This window comes from Dendrobium catenatum, unplaced genomic scaffold (genome assembly GCF_001605985.2).
Source record: "Dendrobium catenatum unplaced genomic scaffold, ASM160598v2 original_scaffold_67303, whole genome shotgun sequence".
NCBI lineage: Eukaryota > Viridiplantae > Streptophyta > Magnoliopsida > Asparagales > Orchidaceae > Dendrobium > Dendrobium catenatum.
In genome coordinates this window covers 106,651-133,647 of record NW_021385752.1, presented here as the reverse complement: position 1 = coordinate 133,647, position 26,997 = coordinate 106,651, and the positions used below count along the sequence as shown (strand labels likewise).

General features: G+C 33.6%; 1 protein-coding gene across 5 annotated transcripts in view; it reads right to left on the bottom strand.

Annotated features, from left to right (window-relative positions):
* Window positions 1-2,112: 2,112 nt before the first annotated feature.
* The window catches only part of LOC110101782 (protein CHROMATIN REMODELING 24), a 119,669-nt gene continuing 94,784 nt past the window's right edge, over window positions 2,113-26,997 (bottom strand). For 4 of the 5 annotated variants that reach the window (XM_020829844.2, XM_028691769.1, XM_028691770.1 and 1 more), the window contains 5 exons: window positions 15,221-15,315; window positions 3,345-3,473; window positions 2,998-3,063; window positions 2,616-2,751; window positions 2,113-2,537 (listed from right to left, as the gene is read on the bottom strand). In XM_020829844.2, the coding sequence (XP_020685503.1) occupies window positions 2,340-2,537; window positions 2,616-2,751; window positions 2,998-3,063; window positions 3,345-3,473; window positions 15,221-15,315 (624 nt within the window). In that variant the 3' untranslated portion in view covers window positions 2,113-2,339. Of the gene's footprint in view, window positions 2,538-2,615; window positions 2,752-2,997; window positions 3,064-3,344; window positions 3,474-7,559; window positions 7,666-15,220; window positions 15,316-26,997 lie in introns of those variants that run through there. The other variant, XM_028691772.1, reaches the window with a different exon arrangement.

Below are 26,997 nucleotides of genomic sequence, written 5' to 3'. Positions count from 1 at the left end.
TTTAATTCGACTATAAGTTTGCTGAAATCGGAGTTCATATGATCTCGAATTTAATTTTGAAAATTTCAAACTTGATTTTGCCTTGAGAATCGTGCATGGTGAACATAATTTTTTTTATTATGATATATCACTCACATTTTCCTACAATGGCCTTCATCCAATTCATCAAAGATTAGGCTACTTAACTTTTTTGAATCGATGTTATCGATTAATGTTGAACTGGATTTAACTATTTGTGGGCCCCTACAAAGAATTTTACCACTCCACGAAGATATAAAACACCTAATCCCATGAAAAAACAACATAACATCTCCTAAATTTTGTAGATCTCTGCAAACTATTTGGTGAGTAAAAATAAACATAACGAATATATATACCAGACACCTCTTACAAAGATACCTACTTAAACCCTATGCCCAAACAAATCTCACATATAAATCATGAAGAAACTATTGATAACAAATATTTCAAGAAGTGATGACTTATGTACATCATAAGCAACATTTTTAATAAATACCCTTGATGTGAAGATAAAGAAAAAGAGATTTGCCCAAAGAGATGCATGGTATTAAGAATTTTTGTCTTTAGTGCAAATTATGAAAAAAAAAAAAAAAATCTAAGGACTCAAGACAACAAGGTATGACATTAATTATTATCGAACCACATAAAACTTGTTACATATTCTTATAATTATTTATCTTGTACATTTTATTTATGGCTATAAATTACTACATATTTATTATTTTGCATCATATCTTATTGTTGAAAGAAAATCTTTAAAGTGTTTAATCCTGATATAAATACGAAGAAAAAAAAAATCACAAGGGAGCTAGTGATTGGTATGAAAAACTTCTGCCTATTGAGTAATAGTTTTGGTTTAATAATATTTACCCAAAAATTTATGACACATTTTGTATGCAGTATGGATAAGTTATGATGCATACCTTAATAAAACAATGCTATTTCCCAATAACTAGTATTATTTCCACTAAGTTGAGACCATGAATTTTGTATCAACAAATTAATTGTTTTATCATTTGTGTAAAGAGCATTTATATTAACAGAAACATTTGGTGAAATTCACTCAAGATTTTCCTCTATACCATTCATAGTTGTGAAATGTAAAATAATATTATCAAACTAGAATTTAAGATAATATAAAATCAAGTATACTAAATTTCAAAGATCATCCTAATGGCTTTGTTTAATGTTTCTTAATAAAACTATTTCTTTAATGCTACTTTTATCACGACCCAATCTGAAAACTTAGGCTTCTTTTGGGGCGGCTTTTTTACTGCTTCTTAAAACAGCTTTTTAGTACAAAAATTAAAATTTTTGTACTAAAAATCTGCTTTAAGAAGCAGAGAGAAAGCCGTCCCAAACGAAGCCTTAGAATACCAAGCTGGATACAACCAATCAAATGTTTGTTTAATCCATTACAAATAACATTACAAGAAATCCAATGAAAACATCTTTCATTTTATAATGAGCTACTAAATAATAATTCTTTTTTTTATTATTTTTTTAATTTTACATGCAAAAATACATTGTAACACAACAATAAACATAACAAAGTGAACTCCGTTTTAACATGCACATACATTTTGTTTCATTATTTTTCATTCATTAATCTTATCTTTCGTTTACATTTATGTTTGTGCATTCATGGTTCAAAATAAGATGCTTTTACATTAAGTGTTCATCATAATATGAGGATAGTTATGCAAATATGTGAAAAATATTGTTAACGTTCATATCAATCAATGCATTAAATCATAAAAGAGAATCAAAACTAATATATGCTAGAAGGGTAACCACCCACCTCAATCTTAGAAAACTAATTTTCTCCCTTTTTATTCATTCACTTCACCTGCTTTGGTGTCATATATATAGAATTAACTATAAAAAATGACCTTATTAATTCATTTTTTTTCCAATTTTAATATTTGGATATATAAATTATTCTTCCTTAAGTCAATCACTTAACTTCATTAACTTTCAACTTTAAATTTCTTAACTTGTATGCCATTCTCTTTTAACCAAGATTTAGATTAACATTATCTATCTTTTAAACGAGTTAGTTGGCTTTATAAATAATAACATTCCTTCAAATGTTAGTTGAACTACAAATTTTCAATTGAGTTAGTTGAACTACAAAATTTTCAAGCTCAAAAGAACATCAGAAATGTGCTTTTGACCGACATAAATTGGCATATTTTTTACCAACATTGTCCACTGCATAACATTTCACCGCCTCATACCATATGTTATATATAATATATATGCAAGAGAATTCCCTCAAGGCCTACCTGTAGTTCCAAAGAAGAATCAGCCGCTTTTTACTCCTTTGGGGGTAGCGTTAAATTGACAATCCTTTGCAAATCATGCGACAGGTCATCCAATTCAAAAACCTGATGCGGCTTCCTCTCAGAAGGTTGGTTAGTAGGAGAATCTCTTAATATTTGGAGCTGAGCCTTCAAATCTGAAATTTGCTTACGCAGTTTCTCACCTTGATCTGGCAGTTTTGAAACCATTGCCTGAACCACAAGGTATATAATAACTAAGAGGTAAACATGTTACAGCACTTTTCATAAAGCTAAAAGAAAGGGTTTAACCTTGTTTTCAAGGGTTTGAGAGAGACGAAGTATCCTTTCCGCAATCACTTCAGGTTTTTCTTTCGGTTCTTGAACACGAGAACTACCTGCCTGCAAAAATGACTTTGCATCCTTTGGGTTGAAAGCAAACTCCGCACTGAAAAAGCAGTCAAACACAAATTTTCTGAGCACTCTGTTAAGAAGCACCACCGGAGTTATTATTCTGTGCGGACACCGGACGGTTCTCCCATCCGGTTCCGCGCTCGGTACCAAGCGGTATCGAGCACGGTACATTTTTGAGGTGATGTGGCGCATTTTTATTGGTCTCCGATGTCTCCGGACTCCGCACAGAATACTTTTTCCACAAAAGGATGATTAAATTCAAGGTAACCATGGTTCATACCCATTAACTACACATTCAACGGATGGATTTGATTGAGAGCTCCGAACAATGCTATTTCCCTTGAGACTGCAGTTAGTAAAAGAAGTTTAGATGCTTGAATAATTCTCCGTTAAAAAAAAATTACAACTAAAGCATAAAGCAAGCCAATGATCGCCACACTGGCCAGCACCAGTGTAAAGCCTAAAAATAACAAATAGATTAAGCATATTTGCTAGGAAAGATCCAATTTGCTATGCTTAATCCATAGTTCAAATTAATTACGAGAAAAAAGCATATAGCCATTTATCATCCTACATATATTAATCACAACGCAATGAAATTAACATGGGGGTGAGATCTACAATAACCTCTCCGAGTCGTTATTCTTATCTGTAAATGGTATTGTTGAGGCCTTAGAGAACAGCAGATTGTGATGACCAACACCGGCAATTCCCAGACTCCTTAGAAACTCAATATGACTCTTCATTTCGTCATCCCTGGTGGATGAAATGATATTAGTAGATTAAAGAAAATACGCAAAGCGTTCTACTTCTTGAAAGAAACATCTGTGATTTGGCAATAATTCCTGAAACAACAGAGAACTGCAAATTATAATAAGTTCAATATAAACATAGAGAGGCAGTATCACATCTCAAAAATTACAGGCATATATAGCCTCATTAAAAGCACAAGGTCAACAGCCCTTATAATATCCGAAATTTTGTCAAAAAAGGTAAGAATACAATTTTACCTTATTTTCTAACACATATGAATAACGTCGAATTTATTTGCATTAAATCCTATTTTAAATTTGGAGCATGATCTATATGTATTTAATAGTATCTCAGCTTAAGAATTAATTAATAATAATTAAAAGGTTAATCAAATTTATATTACTGCACTAAACTAAATCAGCCATTTAATGCAGCCATTTAATACATTCTGTTGTAGCTACTCTCCAGTTACCACATCATGCAATAGGCTGATTTAATCCTATGGCTGAGAGGGCATTGAGAAGGCTTTAGGGGAAAGAAAAAAAAGGAAGTTATTATATGCTATAATATTATATAACTTAAGTTAAAAGCACTAGCCTTGACGCATTTCTCTTCTATTTCCCCCTCCACTTGGCTCTTGGCATTCGAAGGAGCAGCAGACCTTGAGCATAAGGGAGCGAGCTGCTCGCTAGAGCTACTAGAGTTTCTAGCGAGGAGAGAAGAAAAACAAAACAAAACAAAAGATAAGAAATTCGAGTAAGGGCTGTTATAGTGATTTGCTGAAACTATATAAGGATATTAAAATGTTTGTTGAAATCAATTGTTGGAATTCAGTAAGAGATTGATGAAACTATGTTTGATGGAATCAATTTACAGAAATCAGTTCATGTTTGCTAAAATCAGGAAAGGGTATTATTGTTTTTTGAATTAAGTGATGGTTGTGATAGGTACCACTTGAATATTCCAAGTGATTCCTATCGGATCTTCACCAAAACACAAATATTCCACTATTTTCAATAGAAAACAGCCACCAAACAGTGGAAAAACTGAGAGAATAGGGAGAAAACGTTGGGAAAATAATAGCAAATAATTGTATTCCACTAGTAGACGATCAAAACCAAAGCAAGATACAATGTTCTTCAATTCGAGAGGAAGAACAACTCTCCCACAATCTCCGGCAACGCCAAGAGCCCAAGCAAGAAAACCTAGAACACAAAACTCTTTTCAAAATCAAGATGAAAACCTAATCCCCTCATAACTCCCTATTAATACAATCTAATTCAAATTAAAAGCAAAAGGACTTCTCTACCCTTCTTTCTCCCTCCAAAAACACTTAAACCAAGTTTGAAAAGCAAGTGGACCCCACCCCAACCCCAATTCTCCCTTCCGCCTATTCCCTGTGCCGCTTCCGCCGCGAGTAAACCCGGACCGGCTGGGCCGGTCCAAGTTGAGCCGGTCCAGGCTGAACCAGCATAACAGGTTGCTGCTACTATTTGTGAAGATAAAGGTTTGAATAAAGATTTGCTGAAATCAATTTACTGAATTCAATAGGGAAAGAAAGGGAGGAAGAGAGGTCAAGGGAATGAGTTGGGATGAACGAGAAGTTTGGTGGATGAAAATAATTCAAAATTTTATTGGTTTAGTGTAAAAACTGTTGAAATTAAAATAGAATTTATTCATGAAATCTCTATCTTTAGGTTGTTTACAGAAGAAAAAGAAGACAACGTATTCTAGGAGAATCAATTTATAGTGATGTGAGATACCCAACCTGTCGTGTAGAAAATGAGAATATTTTTATATACTCAATGTAATTGTGATATCACTTATTTTTTGTTAAGCATGTTGTTTAAGACTGATAGAATGTGATGCTTCAGAAAGAAATCACAGATGTAGGTTGTGAACATTTGCATGTTTATGAAAAATAAATGTAAATGAGATAAGTCATATATGAGAGATAGACCCACACAAATAAAGCGAAAGACCTGACAAGATAAGCTTTAGTCTCTATCACTTATAAAAGTTAAAGATTCAGACACAATCTTGAATGAGAGAGCTGCCCTCAATTCTAAAAGTTAGAAATTTGAACCAAACCTTAAATGAGAGAGCTTTGAAAAACCTGATATGTTGAGATAGTCTGAATAGGTTATTTCCTACTCACTTGATCCTGATAAAAGTAATTCAAGGAAAGTGCTAATAAGAAATGTCTTAGATTCTCCCAAAATGTATGTACATAAAATTGCAATCAATCTCTTACCTATAGCCCATGGGCACTTTCCTTTTTTCTGCAGCACAACCACTACTAATGAGCTAAAACTCAATGAAATATACAAGCATAATATAAGAAGTAAGAACATAACAACTGCAGTCAATTTTAAATAATCTTGGGATCTCTATAAAAATTATAAACTATAAGAAATGAATGTAAAACAATATTAATTACTCAATGTGCTAATTACATTCCACTTTTCTAGATGTTCTATTTATATCTCAATAATTTTGGCAAGTTATAGAATGACTATAGACTTTTACACAGTTATACCTCTCCAATTCAAAGTTAGATCCGCATTCACAACTTTTAAAAGTGAGGGCAGCTCTCTTATTCAATGTTGGATCCGAATTCCTAACTTTTAGAAGTGAGAGAGACTAATGTTTACCTTTTCATGTATTTCACCTTACATGTGTGGGCCTACCCCATATATATGATTATCTCATTTACATTTACTTTCATAAACATGCAGATGTTTAAAACCAACAGTTGTAACATTTTTCTTAAACATCGCATTCCATCAGTCATACACAATATGCTTAACGAAAAATAAATGCTATCATAATTAGATTGAGTGTATAAAAATGTTGTTATTTCATATGCTACAATTGAGTATCTCACCTCATTATAAATTGATTCTCCTAAAATATCCTACATTCATTTCGTTCTGTAAATAACCTAAAGATAAAAATTTGATGAATAAATTCTTTTTTAATTTGAACAATTTTTACACTAAATTAATAAACTTTTGAATTCTTTACCTCCAAACTTTTCTTCATTCAATCCAACTCCTTCCCTTACCTCCCTTTCCACTTCCTCCCTTTCCACATTGACTTCAGCAAACTGATTTCAATAAACCTTTATTTTGGCAAATAGTAGCACAAACCATTACTTAATTTTAAAAAATAGTAATACACTTTCCGGATTTAAGCTTTTTTCCCTCTTTTCCTAACTAATTTTAGCAAATATCAGCTGATTTTTGCAGATTTCTACAAATTGATTCTAGCAAGCATAATTTCAACAATCTCTTATTAAATTCCAACATTAATTTCAGCAAACATTTCAACACTCTTATATAATTTCAATAAACCATTACGACATCTCTTACCTGAATTTCTTACCTTTATTTTATATTTTTTTTTCTATGTAGAAACTCCAGCCGCTCCCGCATGCATATGTTAAAAATCAACAGTTGTAGCATTTTTCTTAAACATTGCATTCCATCAGTCATACACAATATGCTTAACGAAAAATAAATGCTATCATAATTAGATTGAGTGTATAAAAATGCTCTTATTTCCTATGGTACAAATTGGGTATCTCACCTCATTATAAATTGATTCTCCTAGAATATCCTACATTCCTTTCCTTCTGTAAATAACCTAAAGATAAAAATTTCATAAATAAATTCTTTTTTAATTTGAACAAGTTTTACACTAAATTAATAAAATTTTGAATTTTTACCTCCAAACTTTTCCTCATTCAATCCAACTCCTTCCCTTACCTCTCTTTCCTCTTCTTACCTTTCCACATTGACTTCAGCAAACTGATTTCAATAAACCTTTATTTTCACAAATAGTAGCACAAACCATTACTTAATTTTAAAAAATAGTAATACACTTTCCGAATTTAAGCTTTTTTTCTCTCTTTTCCTAACTAATTTTAGCAAACATCAGCTGATTTTTGCAGATTTCTACAAATTGATTCTAGCAAGCATAATTTCAACAATTTCTTATTAAGTTCCAACAATTAATTTCAGCAAACATTTCAACACTTATATAATTTCAGTAAACCACTACAACATCCCTTACCTGAATTTCTTACCTTTATTTTATATTTTTTTTCTATGTAGAAACTCCAGCCGCTCCCGCATGCAGCCCGCTCCCTCTATGCTCACAGTCTGCTGCTCCTTCGAATGCAATAAGGCTCCTTCGAATGCAAGAAGCCAATTGACAGGGGAAATAGAAGAAAAAAGTTTAGAGCTGGTGCTTTTAACTTAAGTTATATCATATTATAACATAATAACTCAGTGTTTTTTTTCCACTAAAGCCTTCTCAATACCCTCTCGGTCGTAAGATTGTAGGATATTATACAATAAGACTTTTGGGTATGTAAAGTTTATTTAAAAGTTTAGTACGCTCTGTATTTCATTTAATGTGTTCAAATATGCTTCCAATGATGAAATATTTGGATAGAAACTTAAGACTTTAAAAAAAATGATATACTGGGATAGTCTAGATATGTTATTTTCTACTCGCTTGATCCTGAAGTAATTCAAGATGAGTGTTAGTAAGAAATATTTCTCTCTAGCTTCTTCTTCTCTATTACACTTTAGGTTGACTGAAAGGGGATCAAAATGAGGTGTGACTGCCCTTCCCAACAATTACATAATTTAACCGATAATGTTATCTTGAAAACACAAACTACAAATATTGTTACTTTAGTTTATTTTGCGTTGGTTGGTACCGTACGCTATGAAATGCAATTATGCTTAAAAATATTAATGCTACGTAGTTGATTTCCAATGTAAGTGATTCTTTAATATGATTGCTTCCAGGACACTGACTTGGGGAAACTAAATTATATGGAAACAAATATTATTATCTACATAGCCTATGTCATTATCATTTCCATGCTTACACATAAGGGTAGTTTTCATCACCATTACATGTCAAGAAAAAAAAGTGCAACAACAACAACAACAATAACATCAAGCCGTTGTCCTACTATGTGGGGTCGGCCACATGAATTCTTTTTCTCCATTGCATCCTATTAAAAGTCAAATTCACGAAATAATATATAGGTCAAAACCAAAAAATAAAAAATAAAATACTACAATTTATATGATTTGGCTCAAATAAGCATATATTCACGACTACACAGAAATAAAATAATTCCCTAAACTTCAAATGAAGTATATGAGAGATTATACTTCATACAAGATTGTACATAGGAACAAAGATATAATTTGATTTTGCGGAGAGAATACAATCACTTATTATAAAAAAGAGTGTTAGATGTGTAAAAAGAGATGTTGTAATTACTCTCTTCCCCTCTATTGTAGAAGTCCAAACGAGAACAATTCCCTACTTTGACCAAAATAATGATCTTTAAAAAGATAAAGGTTATGATTCTTAGAAAGAAAGGTCTAAGTTTTGTTTATATAAATTATGGGCTATAAGTAGTTCTAGGAGTGAAAGCTTAAAATTTTTGTAGAGAATTATTCACTTATCCTTCATAAAATAATTAACATACACCAAAAAAAGATGTTAATTTTTTTTTACATAGGGAGAAAATTAATTATTACTTTTAAAAAAATATTCAATTAAGTTGTAAAAGATTTTCATACATAAATGTGAAGTTAATATAAACTAAGATATTAATTTATGAAGAAATATTAAGATATGTCTAGATGGTAAGGAATTCAAGTAATATTTTATTGTGCATGTGCCTTATACTTGGAATTGGGATTAGTTTAAAGGGATAGATACTCAAGATGATGAAGACAAGGTTGGTGATATTATTAATTATAAATCTTAAGCTAGGTAATCTCATTCTAGAATAATAAAGTAAAATTTTCTTTCTTTTAAACTTGATACATTTAATGAATATGTTTATGATTCATGGTATTTTATGAGTGATAAGTATTATTTTAATAAGATTACAACTTAATCTACATGTTAAAAGATGGAGTCGCCCTCTTATGATACTAACTAGAGAAGTTAATGTACCCGCATGTTGATATTTTTATATTTCCATGTCATAAAATAAGAAATGTACAAGCTAAGTTCCATTGTGTTGAGTAGATATGTATCGGCCAAAGGTCAGAGTTGCCTTACCACTTCATCTAATAGTATATGCATGAGTTATGCCCTATTATACCGATGGGATACATCAACCAAGGGTGAGTTAGATTTATGCATAGAAGGTGCTAAAGAGAGATGTATTAAGTATATGCTAAAATATAAGTTATAATTTATGATGCACAAATAGGAGTGTCAAAATCTGATCTGACTCAAAACTCGACCTGAACCCGACCCGAAAAATTCCCGGTTCGGGTCAACCTGTTTGACATGCTGGACGGGTTCAGGTTCAAAATTTTGACCCATTTTTTAATCGGATTGACCGACAACCTGAAAGCAACCCGTATTTGACCCATCTATACGAAATGCAGTAAAAATTATACTAGATTAGAAGGCATTTTTAAATGCTTGAACAATATTAGAAGGAATTTTTAAATGCTTCAGAGCATTTCCATTATTGATTGGATAAATCAATCACACAGTGACTGACACACAGATGAGCACAAGGACAAACAACATAATGACTTTTCATTTTTCAAATAGCAATAATGCCAGCAAGTTATTTCCAAAGCATGATTTTTCAAATAAAAAAGTAAGGAACGCGGCCCTCAGCGGCTCAACCATTGCCTTCGCCATCCCGTGCTCAAAGCCTCAAACGGACATCGCCATATTCATCCTGGAGCTCTTCCACGACGTTGCCGGCTAGGGCCTCCTAGTTCTCGCCATCTTCATTTCCTCTATTTTGCTCATTTTACAAATGGGTCGCGGGTCGGGTCGGGTCAATCCGTCAACCGGAGCGGGCCGGATTCGGGTTCGAAATCCTAACCCGTTTGTAAAATCGGGTTGGTTCGGGTTGACTCGCTTAGATCCGGGACAACTCGGGTTCGACTCGAACATGACCCGTCACCCATTTTGACACCCCTATGCAATAACATGGACACAGGCACGGACACGACGACATAGATATGACAAGACGCAAACACGTCAATTATTGAAAGAATATGCACGATTTTTTTATGAGAAGTGTCGGTGCATCATGGGTTATAATATGATAAGCTTAGTGTAAAACCCAAAATAAGATTCCTAAGGAGTAATGTTCCAAATGATCATAGGAGGATTTCTAATGGTAGAGATTAGGGTTTTTTCACAAAATATTATTTTTCCTAATTTTTAATTAAGATAAATCCGAAAATAAATATTCTCTAACTATTATTTAAATAAAGGGTGTGCTTTAACATGAAAATATAATGAAAGTTATATTTCCAAAATTAGGGTTTTTGAATAAATTCGAAAATTAGGTTTATTTTAAATTAATTTATGCATTAGCAATATGTTAATTTGAGTAAATAGTGAAATTATAGAAAATGAGAGAGAGAGAGAGCCTTTGGTAATTTTATAGAAGAAGAAGAATTAAATTTAAGATTATTAACTTTAGCTTATGAATATAAAATTATTTCTTATAGGTGTAAACGTTGTGACATCGAATGAAGGAGAACAAGTGTAGAAACCAAATCCCTCGAATCAAGTGAGTAAGCATGTTTCTATGTTACGGTAATTGTATTGTTTCTAAAATTTTATTTAATTGTTATTGCAAGTTATTTTACTTTACTGCATTGCTAATTATTCAATGATTCATCTCTCGCATATTAAATTAATTACTATAAATTACTGTATAAAGCATAATATAAAGCAAAGTATTATGATATAAGAATGATATGATTGATATATAGAATGATTGCATGTGCTTGTTCAAATGATGGAGCTCATTCCTTATGATACTAGATGAGGATGCTATACCCGTGCACGTTAAAATGGTAAAGGTTATGGAAAAAGAAATGATAAAAGAGTATATTCATTGGTACTAGATTGTGGCTCCTGTGACGATTGTACTATATATGAAAATGAGAAAGACATAAATACAGATATGACAAATGTAAACTGATTATGATATGATATGTATTTATGTTTTATGCATAACATTATACATTTAAGGACTTGATGAAATAAATAATATGTTTAAATAAAATAAAAATTGAAAATGTGAAATGAAAAGTGACATAAAACATATTTCTTCTATTGCCTTGAATTACTGTAGATTAGAAGCATGTGTTACTCGCTAAGCTTTGACTTACTATTGTTTCTCTAACTTTTCTTTCAGGTAAATTTAATTTAATCCAAATGAGTAGAAGAGGCGATAATGTGTACCGTAGACGTGAGGCACCAAAAGAAAGGTATTTAAGTTATTTTATATCGGTTTATATTTTTGATGTTTAGTGACTCTTTCAATGAATTGGAAATAGATTTAGAATATGATTTTACCGTCCAACCATCTGTTCCGCCTCGTTAATTCGATCCCCCGGGTCGGGTCGTGACACTTAGCATATATTCAAGCTCTTATGTCAAGCCGATTACTATTCCATTATTGTACATAACTCTAAGCAATATTTATAATCATAATAGTTATTGAGCTGAAAAGCCATCTTTTTTACTTCTTATATATGATACAAATATGCATATAATTTTAATTTTCATTTAAGTTCCTATGATTTAAAATTATGATATACCCACTAAGTCATATTTTATACTCATCCAATTAATTGATAAAAAAATTTAGGAAAATTGTGGATGGTGTAAATGGAAAAAGGAGCTTTATTTACAACATAAGAGAAGCAGCCATTGTTAGGTACTTAATTTTTTTTTTTTTTTTTTTTTTGTATAGAATGATTTGTAAACTTTTTCTTTAAATATTTATTATACATCATATATTTTATTTCAAGATATATGTGAATATTTTCAAGATGAATGAAAATTTTTAGTTTAGTTTGAAATGCTGTAAATCATATGAAAGGAAAAAAATTGACTTCAAATTATTATAATTAATAACTAGCATACACATGAAAAGGTTGGAGTAGCTCCAATGGCAGATGAGATTAGACAAAGTCACCTTAGATGATCTGCTCACATAAAATATATGTGCAGATAAGCTTTCTAGAATTTCTTGTTTTATACTTTTAATATCACCTCGGTCACCAGCTTTATCTTTTCATTTGTATTTTATTATTGGCGCAACCCTTCTTTATGATCCATAGCAATTAGCATTCAAAAACAAATAACATTAGTAATAACTTTATTCACAGTTTTACATTGTTCTCTACACTAATGTCAAACAATTTATACTTTTTTGTTTCAGAGAATTGGTTTTTATGATGATTAGCGTCACGTCGTCTTTTGATGATTTGCCCTTGCTATTATTAGATTCTTGAATTTTTATGGTGATTTTGCTTCTCTTGTTTTTCTCTATGTTTTTTTTTTTTTTTTTGCATTACATTTTACTAGTACGAAATTAAAGAGCATATTATAAAGATCAAGAAAATAAGTTGATTAAACTTTAGCTTAAAAAATAATAGTAACTCTAGCAATCAAAGGCTCAAGCAAATATCTAATAAAAAGAAAAAATGAACAAAATGACCCCTCAACTTTTTGAGGGACCAAAATAGTCTCAACTTTTTCTAGGGACCAATTTGGTTCACCAGCTCTTTAAAATAGGATCTTTTTTATCCTAGCATTTAATGTTAGTGTTATAGTGTTAAATGTAAGAATATTTTAGTTATTTTTAATTAATCATTTATTAATATAATTTTCAAGTAATTATAATTTTTCTATAAAAAATTTATAAAATATTTTTTTAATAATAAAAATAATAATTTTACTTTTAATTTCAAAAATTTTAGTCATATTTTATCCATGAATGTTTCATTCTCACTTTCATGTTCTTCACCCTAGACCTCATATGTCATTCTATCATTTTTGGATTAGGTATTATTAATGTCATATTCAAAATCTTATTCAATTACAACATTTTCACATATTCCTCAATTATCATTGAATTCAATGCGATTTAAGGTAAAATAACAAATTAATAATACAATAAAGTAATTAATTATACTTAAATTACATTTTGATTTTTTGAAGCACCAAACCCATTTTTCTTATTTTTTTAAATGATTGTGAACTATAAGTTGTTCTCAATTCAGGGGCCCTTTTAATATTAACATCTCTCATATGCTGCCACAGCCTCGTTCGTTTGAAAATGAGGATCATTCGTTGACTAAATATAGATTATGCTCCAACATCTCATGATCGCTTGCTAGACATTCTTGAAAAACCTCTACCACATAAATTGTATTGTACAATCTACCTTGATTTTTTATTCAAAATAAAATCAATTTGCATTAATTTCATGAATTCAAAACTAAACTACTTATAATGTTAAATGTAGATCATACCATATAATCCAGGTTAGTTTGAATGGCTAAGCTGCCTAATTGATTATCTTTATTAGATTGATTCAATTTTTGAACAGATCATGCTACACGATGTGAATTGTATCATACAATAGGTTTTCTAAATTAATCCAATTAAGCACCAGGAATTACTGGTGATGAGATGTGATTCAAATTGTATTGATCATATTGTACGATCTTACATAACATTTTCATAAAATTAGAGTTTTGATCTAATAAAACTTAATATGAATATATATTTTTTCAAACCCTAAAATGTGGGTGACAATAGAGAGAGCGAAAATCAGCATGAAATATGGGAGAAGAATATATGTGAAAAACTTTTCTCTTTGATTTGAAAACCCCTTTGTAACCTTTTTCTTTAGTTTGTGCACTTGTTTATCTTATTCCTTCTGCTACACCGTATATCCTCCATATTAGTTATTGTGGCTATTGTAAGAGCTGATATACTCTTGTAAGGGATCTGTGAAATTTCAGAAAAGTTTATATAGCAACTTTTTGGATAGTTGGTAGGCTAGAGTAACTTCCTGTTTGGAGAGGAAGAGACAAGTATAGAGTTTCTCCACTACCACATAAAGAATGGGGTTTCTCTGCCCAGTGGTAGCCGAAGGGGAGAGTAATGAAATATCAAGTAGGAGGGCTCAGGGCATGAACATAAGTATTAGTGTCAAATTATGATAAAAATGATTTGCACCTTTCTTCTACATTTTCTATAACACTATTTTAATTATTTACAAACTTTTGTTGATTCTATTTAAGAAATGACGAAAACGAATATCTTATTTAATCTCTAATATGACAAAATGATTGGAATGTTCAAGTTACCTTCTACTTGATAGTATGTGCATGTTATGATTTAAATTAGTGCATAGAATCAAATAGAATTGCTTGTTAGTTGGACCATCATTTTAGAAACATTATATTATATTGAAATCTATTATTTTTATTAAAAAAAGGAAGTACAATTTCTACGCATTGTAATATTTTTTAGTTCGAAACTTTGCCAGTTTAAGTTTTAAATTACACAGAAATTGACACCACCGGCTGTGTCATAAACTTCAATTTGAAATAGTTGTTGAATAGTCGGGGACAACATATAGGTTGCTATGTGGAATATAGAAAACACAACATCCATTTTATTATGACAAGAGATTGAATATATGAAGCTAAATGGCACAGAAGCAAAACTTATATTAACAAGACATAATAGGTATTATGATTCAAGAAATAAATATTAGTTATGGCATCAGAGAAAGATATACGAACTTAGTAGCCTATCCAAGTTGAATGGGAACATAAAAGTTATTTAGCAATGAAGCTCTAAGGCCTGGTGTGTTGTTTGGTAAGAGAGATTGAAGAGATTAAAGGGGCACATACAAAGTGTGTTGCTGATCATGCTCCTCATACAGCTGCTTTTGTGTTAAGGAAACGTCAAATCCCTGTGGTGGCAAACTAAAAAGCTCCCGCATATCCTGAAAAAATCATTTGAACAATCACGACATACATAACAAGGTAATTACTTTGCAGGCACATTTTATAGTAAGAAAGTAATATTTACCGCCGCAAGTTTGTGTAAGAGAAGTAAATCCCTCTTTACACTCATACTAAGTTACAATACCATGAAGAAAGTTTATTTCAACAAAGCTTTGTTGTACAACTGAGGAAAAATACGTTACTAGTTTTTGGTTAATCTTATATGAAGTGTTACAAACATGTCTCATGTTGCTCAATTGCATAATGTGTGGTACATTTAATATCATTAAATAATTCCATCCAAACTAGGATGTTATTTTCAAGACATTTATAGCTGTCATCAAAAGGATAAATAAAATTTCGTCAAGTCATCAGTTTGATCAACGGATCAATACTTAAAACATCATTCTCAATATCTTTATAAACTTCTTTCATCAATGAGAGTGCACACTATATCTGAATGGAAACATTTCTTACGGTAAGCTACAGACATGTGATTTGAACAGAAAGTCATTAAGAAATTAAAATGATTGTAGAATACAACTGTTGACCTCCTTATGTATTTCAAAATAGGTGCAAGCAAAAGCGACACAAGTTACAATCGACTAACACAAGGTTGTACGTGGCAAGCGAAGTGCCCGATCGTGATCAGAACTATGCAAACGTATTTGATTACAAAACGGATTGCACCGATGCACTAAGGACACAAGATTTGCCAAAAGAAAAAGTCACTAGTGCATGACTTGATCGAATAATGATGAAAAAAGTGACAGTTGGTAAGCACAACACTACATAAAACAATTCAAATGATGTTGGATTGCAAAGCGGACTGCACTGATATTCTCAAGGCATCAAAATTATCTAAGGAAGAATCCCTAACAATCGATTTGAGCGAAGACAATAAAAATTGACGAACTACAAATGCTACATTGCACATCGTTGGTCGAATGTTGCCCATTTACAAAACATACTTTACCGTTGTGCCTGGAAAAGAATACCCAGAAATTGCTATAATATTATCTGAGTCAAAGCACAATGCGAAAAGGAGAAATTAACACGAGTTTTTAGGCGACGACACGTAAAACGAGGCGTGAAAATAATAATAGATTACTGAGGCATTAATTTACATTTTCTTTTCTCTTATTTTGATTAAATTTTTAATATTATATATATAACGATAAAAAAACCTTTCTTATAATATCCTATTCTAGACGTTTCTTATCCTGTAAAAACCAACTGCCAAAATCTCTGTTAGTCGAATCCCTACGCATCCTATAACTTCAGCTCCTCCATAACCTCTGGCTGGCTTTAAAAAATAAAGAAAAAATAAGTAAAATCTATCCTAATTCTATGGTCCAATATTCACTCACACAGATCTCCACTATTCGAAATTTTCCCATCAGCATGTCTCCTGCCTTCCCTCTTCTGTTTCACACAGAGAAACCCAGGTCACTTTTCTCCTTCAAAGCCACCATACAGGCAGGAGATCCTCCTCCTGCGCTCTTGTTCGCACCCCAGCAAGAGTCCGAGCTCTCTGTTCCTCCCTGCTCTGACAACACCGTGGACTTCCTCATCTACCCGAACCCAATAGCAGCAACTACAACTCCCAGCCCCTATCCACGTGAACTCTTACTCATTCATCTGACCTACACACACGCAACCAAAGCTCCTCCCATCCTCGACCCTTCCACCCCTTGTTCCCTTTGCTCCCTAGAACACTTCAACCAACCTTCTCCCCTCCAGCCAATAGAAAGCTGCTTCTCTTCCCAGCTCCCGTCTCCTCCCTGTTCAGAAGCCCCAAGACAGCAGGCCTTCAACTCCATCTATGGAAATCCACCTAACCGCTCCTACCTTCCCTGCACAACAACTTCACAAAAACAAATCCCACTACTCATTTCACTTGGCCGAATCTCCACTGCACTACCTGAACTCCATTCCCTATCATGTCTGCACCCAACCAAATGCCCTTCCTACAGCCTCCACCGTGCACTTCACTACAGTCTTCTCCAACAACAATAGTGAATTTGCAATGCACAACAATCTACCTATGGGAAAAGCAAAAGACTTGTAATGCTAACATCAATGGGCCTATGGGCACGAGCAAGAAACTTGCAATGTGAAAGCTCACCTAAGGGAAAGAACAGAAAATCTGCAATGAATATATCAGCAATTGAACAATGCAGTTCGTCTATGAGCAATATGAGTTTTAACGTATTAAATTCCAGAGTAAATTTTGGAAGGCAAATGGGTTTGTAGATAAGACAATACCCAGAAATTTCGCCCTCATTTTTGCGAGGACTTTATGATCTGAGTTCTGGTTTCCTATAGGCGCAAGCCCCTATAGTTAATTACCCCTTCCGATAACGAGAGAGAACTTTCGATTAAGGCTAGTTGTCAATCAAATACATTATATCCGTAGATACGTAGTATCAGGTGTATAGTAGCAGCATGAGTATTTGGAATTTGAAAAGTTTGGATGTTTCGAAATATGATATTTAAAATTAGAAATTTTCACCACCTTGCACTTAAAGGGGATGGTGGGGGAATGGATGATAGACCCGATCAAGATCCGATGGTTCCATCGTCCCGGGCCAACGTGGTTCCTGGTCTACTTAGTCAAAGGAGGTAGTCGACCCAACCTGATAGAAGGATCCTTGTCGGCAGCCATGGGTTGCTTCGTCCAAGGGTACCTTGTAGACCTGGGGTGGGTATTTGCCTAAAGGGACAAATTTGAATCTACCTTAGCTAACAGAGGGCTTTGTGCCCTATCGATCATATCCTATTGATTTATATTTCAAAGATTTGATGTCATTAATGAACGTATTGACTCTGGTCATAACCGGTATTTCGTGGTGCTATTTGGCGGCAAAACCACTCAGTTCAGAGGGCCACGAGTCACCCAATTTTGATTTTAAATATTTGGAATTGAGATTTTGGATTTTGGATTTTGTGGAGTTTTGAGGCTTTGTGAGTATTTGGGTGGAATTTAAAGGTATTTGTGAACCCCTCCGGTTGAGATCTTCATCCAACACGGTCATTATCGGGGTGTTTGGTGTCATTCTTATTTTATTGACTAAACCTTGTAGACTTTGTCATCTTGCGGACAAAGGATTGGGTTCGTCGTTGGCTTTATATTTTTGTTCATGAAATTTCTTCATTGGAGGCCTTGAAGGCCTTATATGAACGTATAAAACAGATATCACGGTTCACATCTTGACCGTATATCTGTTTGGTAATTCGAGCCGTGTCGACTCCTATCGACCCGCATAGAAGGATCGGGCTCGAACTACGTTCATTTATTGACCCGCGTGGCAACCCTAGACGTCACGTGTATACTCATAACACGCTCGCCGGGGCCCAAGCGAGTGTTTGGGGGCATTTTATAATTAAACCTTGTTGACTCATTTTTACCTGCTTAGGAGGATCGGGTTTAAATTTATTGACCCGCGCAGCATCCCTAGACGTCATGTGTGTACTAATAACACGCTCGCCGGGGCCCATGCGGGTGTATGATTATACTTACCCCTTATGTATCTATATGCGTACAACTACGGTGCATGTACGGGGGAGTACTTTGAAATTATTTGTAAACGTCTTCTATCCGCTTGCATAAGTGTTAAATATCCGGTGGCGTGTTGTAGTAGCTTTTGGATTGAGTTATTTGCTTCTTCGTACATGTAGACTATCGTGCACTACTTATTTCTTTTTGTAGTTGGATTATAGTAAACTAACGAATCTCCTGCATTTGGATATAGGTGAATCGTAGCGTTATCACTTGATTGCAATGAGATATTTTATTGTTCTGATATAAACTCCCTTTTCTCATTCATCGGGAGGTCCTTCTTGAAATTCATGACTACTACCTTGACAAGAACTCTTTTCAAGGTCTATAGTACATCAGACTTTTGCAGGATGTAACATCCATAACCAAATAACGGGCCTTCAAAATGAATCGAGGTATATGGGTGCACTTGTCATTACCAGTGTTTGTAGATGCCAGAACTGTTTTCTTCTTAAGTATATAACCAAAAAGAAGTTTTGGAACACTAGAAAGTTTAGTTCGAATTTGCTGAAACATCTCTTCCATTTTGCCGGGAGGTGTACTTCTCCGTACATAGAGTTGTCTTCATACCCGACATACTTTGCAGCATCTCAATCACCAATGTTGTAAGTGATGTCTATACTTGTGTCAACAGTGGTTCGTCGTGCCTACAATATACCCACTGTTGTTATCCACAAGTGGCTCGTGTTTATTTACAGAGACCCGTTGCATTCATTGTGACCTCCTAGAAGTGTTCGTAGAAGAGACATTATTACTGCATCATATCCACATTTCATCAATCTCAGGTGGTTTGATGTAATTGTTTGTGGGGACGGGTCTTCCGCTATCAATTGCCAGTGTTGTCATCTCAATATACAAGTAAACTTGTAAGGATTATTGTAGGAGTCCACTGTATCTATCAACATCATTTGTTGTGTATCATATATTCAGGTATTGATGATTGCTCCTCGTTTATAGTCACTCATTTTGATAATCATTTGTTATTCGTAAGTCTTGGGGTATTTATTCATTAATTGTCAATGTCACCATCTCAATCTCCAGTGTAGTCTGTTGTTTGCGTAATAGGTCTTTGATTGTTATATGTAGGTAGTACTCGTGCATTTTATAACTGTCTGTTGTTGCTTACAAATGCAGTGCATTGATTTTGTAGGGACTGTCGTAGGGATCCACTGCATCATTGTTCATTGTTTGTGTGTACCGAGGTCATGTTCGGCACGAGTCCCCTGCTGTTAGCTTGTATTTATTTGAGTGCATTATATTGTTATTTGGTATTTGAATTTAGATCTTGATTGTGCATTTTAGGACTTAGGTTCCACTTCTTGTAGTTCAGTTCAAGTTCAAGTCCCCTGTTGTTCATGCAAGTCCTCTGCACATTTGGTTCAAGTTCTGTACATTTCTGTTCAAGTACAAGTCTTCTGTATTGCTGCTCAAGTGATATCTTCATATTGTTCAAGTCTTGTATACTTTAGTGAAAATTTCGACAGCATCCCGACATATCCCCCGTTTGGGGGAAAATGTAGGGGAGTTGGGCCTTCCCACCACGCTACTCGAGCGTGTATGGTAGGTGTCCTTAAACACTGCGGCCGTACATCTTTTTATCTCATCACGCTACAAAAGTGTGTATGGGGCCTTCAACAGTACCCATACGAAAACACCAGTGACACTCCCCACCATGCTACAAGAGTGTGTATAAGGCTTACCCACCTCGTCGTATGCGTCGCACCGGGCTCCCTCCAACCATGCCACAAGAGCGCGTATAGTTGGTTCTCCGATCTGCCATGAACATCGAAATTGGGATTTTAGAACATTATACCTTTCTTAGAAGTGTCGGCGGTGCTGATATTGGAGTCGAGGATTGTCCCCACCACGCTACGAGAGCGTGTATAGGGCTTACCCGCCTCGTCGCACCTGTCGCACTGGATTTCCCCCCACCGTACTACAAGAGCGCATATAAGGGGTCCACCGGGGCGTCGAGGGAGGGGTTATAAGTTAGAAACTTATACCTTAGGGACAAACGATGGAGGGTCGTGACACGAGGCAAGGGGAGAGGCAAGCATCTTTTATTAATTATAATTAACATCAATTAATTATAATTAATTAAATAATTATTTTTAATTATTTATTTATAATTAATTATAATTAATTAAAATAATTAATTAAATTTTATTTAAATGAATTAAAATAATAAGTTATAATTAATTTAAAATTAATTATAACTAAATAATAATTTTAATTATACTTAATTAATATAATTATAATTAAAAATAAATTATATTATTTATAAAGAAGAAATTTGATCACTCGGTTTGGCAGATTTACGGGATTAGGCCGAGGAAGCACGTGAATGCTAGCAGGTTACCTTCACAGCCAACAAGCTCTCGTTCGTGCTTCCGATCCGACAGGTAGGAAATGTCGTTGAATGAGCAAAGTCGAACAGCACAAACGAAGCTGGAGAAGCACGCAGAAAAGTGGGAAAAGTTTCTTCACAACGAGCGAGCTCCCGCTTGCTTCCGATCAAAATGTCAACTTCCGATTCGCAGGAAAGGGAAGTCGTCGGAGAGGTAGAGTCGTCGAGGGGGAAATCGAAGCTGCATGCGACAGGGAGAAGGCTATCTTCACGCGTGCGAGCTCCGATGTTGCTTCGGATCACAGTGTTGTGACTTCCGACCTGCAGGAAGGGAAAGTCGTCACTTGGGCGAGGTGTCTGACAGAGAGATGGGAGAGGAGAGAGCGCACGAGAGAACAAGAGAGATCGGAGAGGCCGAAGGCCTAGTTTCCTCCCCCTTTTAACGACACAGGTCGATCATGGGGAGGGCGTGGGAGACGCGACATCGGTCGTGCGCGGGATGGCGACGACGTGCGGGGTTCAGCGCGGGACAAGTACGTGATTTGATTTTTTTTTTTTTGCAAGGTCAACATGTGTTTATAGATGATATCTTAGTTTATTCAAGGGATGAAGAGAGTCATTCCAGTCATCTGCATGCAGTGTTGCAAACACTTAAGGAGAACAATTTATATGTTAAGTTTCCAAAGTGTGAATTTTGATTGAGCAGTGTACATTTTCTTGGACGTGTGATTAGTGGTAAAGGCATTTTAGTTGATCATAATAAAATCCAAGCTATTGTTGAGTGGCCAAGGAAAATAATAGTTTCAAAAGTGAGAAATGTTCTAGGTATTACAGTTACAGAATATTTATAGTAGGATTCTCTCATATTGCAATATCGTTATCCAAATTAACTCAAAAGATACTAAAATTTAAATGGAATGATCAGTGTAAAAGAGCTTTTTAGAAGATGAAGAATTGTTTAATGACTACCCCAATATTAACAATTCAATTAGGGTTAGAAGGGCTTCATTGAGGGGACTTGAATGTGTATTAATGCAGCATGGTAAAATAGTGTTATATGCTTCAAGGCAATTAAAAATTCATAAAAAAAACTATCTCATCCATAATTTGAAATTAACAATTGTGATTTTTGCACTCAAAATATAGAGACATTATTTATATGGAGTCAAACGTAAAGTGTTTACATATCATAAAATATCAAATATATTTTCAATCAAAAAGAGCTTAATCTAAGGCAGAGAAGATGGTTAAAGCTTATCAAAGATTATAACTTGGATATACATTATCATTTTTGAAAAGCAAATATAGTTGCAGATGCACTAAACAGAAAAACTCTTGGATGTATAAATTGGCTAATCACTCAGCAAAAATACATAATTAGAGATATGAAAAGACTAGAAATTTCAGTGATTAATCGGAAAGAAACTAAGGATATGTTATTAAATCAGCTGGTGATTCAATCCACTTTGAATGATATAATATAAAATTCATTGTCTCAATATGAAAACGGAATCTGTATTTTTAAAGTATAAAAATAGAATCTGTATTTTTATCATTGGCAATTTAAGGGAAGAAATATTGCAGGAAACTCACCTCTCTGGCTATGAAATTCATCCAGGCAGCACAAAGATGTATCAAGAATTGAGATAATTATTTTAGTGGCCAGGATTAAAAAATGAATGTTATAAAATTTGTAGTAAAATATATTCCCTATCAAATGATTAAAGTTGAACATCAAAAACAAGGTTGTCAACTACAACTATTATCGATACTTGAGTGGAAATGGAAAGATATTGCAATGGATTTTGTGATTGGATTATCTAAGTCAAGGCAGAGTCGGGATGCTATATGGGTTGTTATAGATAGATTAACCAAGTCAGTATATTTCATAAGAATTAAAAAAAAAATAGATTCAGTGAAAAAATTAACAAAGATATATGTTGATGAAACTGTGAGATTACATGGAATTCCAAAATCAATAGTGTCTGATAGAGATGTCCAATTCACTTCAAGATTGTGTAAGAAGATTCTGAAAACTATGAGTTTTATATTGATTTTTAGTACATCATTTCATCCTCAGACAGATTGGCAATTAGAAAAAATAATTCAGATTTTGGAGGATTTACTACGACTATGTGCTTTAGATTTTGGAAGACATTAGAAAACTCGTATACCATTAATTGAATTTGCATACAATAATAACTTTCAATCCAGTATTGGAATGGTACCATAAGAAACTCTTTATGGAAGGAAGTATAGAACACCCTTACATTGGGTAGAAATAGATGAAAGAAATAATAGGCACTGAACTGGTAGATGATGCTACTATTAAAATCATATTGATCAGGGATAGATTAAAAGCAGTGCAGGAAAGACAGAGGAAATATTATGATGCAAAGCGCAGGCCAGTTGAGATTGAAGTAGGAGAATTTATTTTTCTTAAAGTCAATCCAATGAAGGGTGTACAGCGACTTGGGAAGACAGGAAATTGAGCTCATGATTTATTGGTCCTTTTGAAATTATTAAAAGAATAGAAAATATGGCTTACCGATTGGACATGCCAGTGAACATTAATTCATAATGTTTTCACATATCAGTACTTTGAAAGTATATATCAGATGACTCAAAGAGAATATAATAAAAAACAATTGGATTATAGCCTAATTTGAAGTATATTGAGGAACCTGAAAGGATATTATAATATAATATAAAATAACTTAGAAATCAGGAGATACCTTTTGTAAAACATTTATGGAAGCATGCAATAGAAAGAGATGCCACCTGAAAGAAATAAGCATAAATGAAAGCTCAATATCCCCATCTATTCAATTAAGGTATATTTACTTATACTTGATTCTAATTTTGAGGACAAAATTTTTATGAGGGGAGATTATAAGAATTGGTTTAACCTGGGCAATTCAATTGAACCTACCAGCCCTAATGCCTAACCCGTGTATAGGCTGAGACGAAACAACGTACAAAGTCGCGACCTGAACGGATCGAACGCGTGCGCGGGCGAGACTGGAGAGCTCAGTTCGCTATGTTGAGCGAAGGATCACGTACGTAGGAGAAAAATAACTACTCCTCATAAGAGATAAGTCCATTTCCATTCAGCCTGTAGAAGAAAAGGCAAGGGAATGGTGTCTATCATGAGGGGCGTCTAAGAGGAAAAGAACAAAGGTTTGTTGATTTTTTTTCATTTTTTGTGTAAATTTTTCTGTATTACTTCATCTAAATAGTGAGGGATTTTTAATTAAAGGCAAAGAAAGAGAATGAAAGCAAAAATGAAAAAATTTTGAGAGAAAGAGGAAAGAAATTGAGGATTTTTTTTGAAGTTCTTTTATTCTCTAATAGGGAACAAAGAGTAAGTGTTTATACTATTAATTAAATTTGATTTTAATTAAGTTTGATTTAATTAAAAATTTATATTCTCATTTTGTAATTGAAGAAACAATATTATTGTAGGAAAAATTCAATTATAGTAAGCATTGATTCGTTAGTGACGAAAGGGGGTTTTACAATGAAAGAAATTTTGGGAAGGTAATTATTTTATTATATAGAAATTTTGGGATGAAATAGAGCTCTTTTATACTGAAGTACATTTGGTTATCTTTGTAAGTAAGAAGAATAGGAATCCTTGATGTTGCTTTGAAGATATATTTAAGTACTCCAAGTTAAAGTATTATATTAATTAAGATCTCACTAATATTGTTTGAACAACGGAAGATTTTTATAACTAAGTTGGGAAGTATTGAAATCTATAGCAAAGCTCGGGGTTGGAAGAATTTAAAGCTCGAAAATATTTAAAGTGGGTAATTACAATTGTTTGTAAATTCATAATTGTATTTTCATTTTGAAAGAAATATTTTATATAATTATCTTGCTTATTTTGAGGCTATTATGAATAAAGCAATGTAAAATCAAATGCATACATAATAGTAAATGATGTAGGCAGGGGGGGGGTCAAAACAAGTTGGGTTTAATTTTTGGTGAGCTTTAATTTTCTCTACTAGATATCGGCTCATTATTATCTAGTAGAGTGTCTTAAGCTCATAAATTGAAGATTTATTAGATTCATTCCCCCTTTTACTTTGACTCTTTGGTTTCCCCATTCATGCCTCTTCCCCTTCTTGTGTCTCCTTGTTTCTTCCTTTTGACTAAAGGCTATGTGCTGGTTGCCTTTTCGATTTTCTCCCTGGCGGCTTTCCCATGATTCCCTCTGTGTTGTTTCCTATGTTGGCTCCTCGGGTCCCTATTTGGCTGTTTTCTCGTGGCTCCTTGGCTATGTTTCCCGTGGCTTTTCTTCCTGTTTCTTGTGCAGATTTTGGGGTCTTTTTTGTGGTGTCTTTTGGCCCTTCTTCTTCCCCTTACCGTGGCTTTTCTTCATGTTTCCTGTGCAGATTTTGGGTGTTGTTTTGGCATGAATGCAGAGATGTTTGGGTGTTATTTTGGTGTGAATTCTGGATTGACTTTTGGTCTTCTATATTCCATGATTTAATGGGATTAATTAATGGTATGGTGGCTGTTTGGCTCCCCTTTCTTTACCTATATATAGGATATTTGTGGTTGTTTTAGAGAGTGATTTAATGGTATTTTTGGACATGAAAACCCGAGGGTTTTTATTGGAAAAGCTTGAGAGCTTGTTCCACCTCTTCCTCTCTTTCTTGGGATAACTTGCGAGTTACTCCTCTACTTCGTCTACTCTTCTAACCTCTTTCTTCCTCCGCAAGTACCACGCCATATCTTTCGTCTCAAGTAAAGAAGATCTCCTTTAGGTGTCTTTCTATTATGAAAGTAAAGTTGTAATTGTCATTTGTAAGAGTCTTTATATTATAAAAATTGTATTTTTTCGTAATTTGTCTATTTTGAGAATTTTGTGTATTTCTTTTATCCTAGGAAGCATGGTTTAAAATTGCACAATATGAGGCTCGCCTTGAGGCCCGCCTTTGCGCAATTCCAGTAAAAAACGCCTCGATGCTTACGCCTCGAGTTTTTTTTATGAGGCTTGCGCCTCAACTTGGTTGTGGCCCGCCTTGAGGCCCGCCTCGCCTCACTAGCATGAGGCTTATGCCTCACGATATATATATTAAAACTTACATAAGTCTTGAAATAAATGCCCGACATTGGACTCTATAGGAGAGGAGGAAGAGGAGAGAGCAATTCATCATAATGATAATTCAAATGAAGACCCCTTAGTGAAGACAATGCTGATGACTTATGAGTTCTTATGCGATATGTCATTGCTATTTAATATTTATTTTTGGAAATTGGAATTATATGTTAATGAAAAGAATTCTGGGATTTGGGAAAGATAGAATTTTGAGTTGAACTATATTTCATGTTGTCTTATTATTGGGATATTTTGATTTCACTACATATCTTATATTTTTTTATGTTTTATATTATTCACTCATTAGTATATAAAAAAAATTATCATTTTATGTTTACGCAATCCTTTGATTTTGAGGCTTATGCCTCAAAACGCCTTGAGGCTTACGCCTCGCCTCATGAATGAAAAACGCCTCAATACCCGAATACACAATTTTAAACATTGCTAGGAAGGTTAACTTTTTGCTAGCAAAAATTTGGGGCTTTTCCTAAATTTTTGCTTGCATCAGTTAAATATGTATAGATTATCATGAGAAAATATATAAAGATATATGAATAAGTGAAAGGGATATATTTATATTTATATTGATTTAAAATACATATAAAGGAAATAGAAAGTGAAGTTGATATATATATATATATATATATATATATATATATATA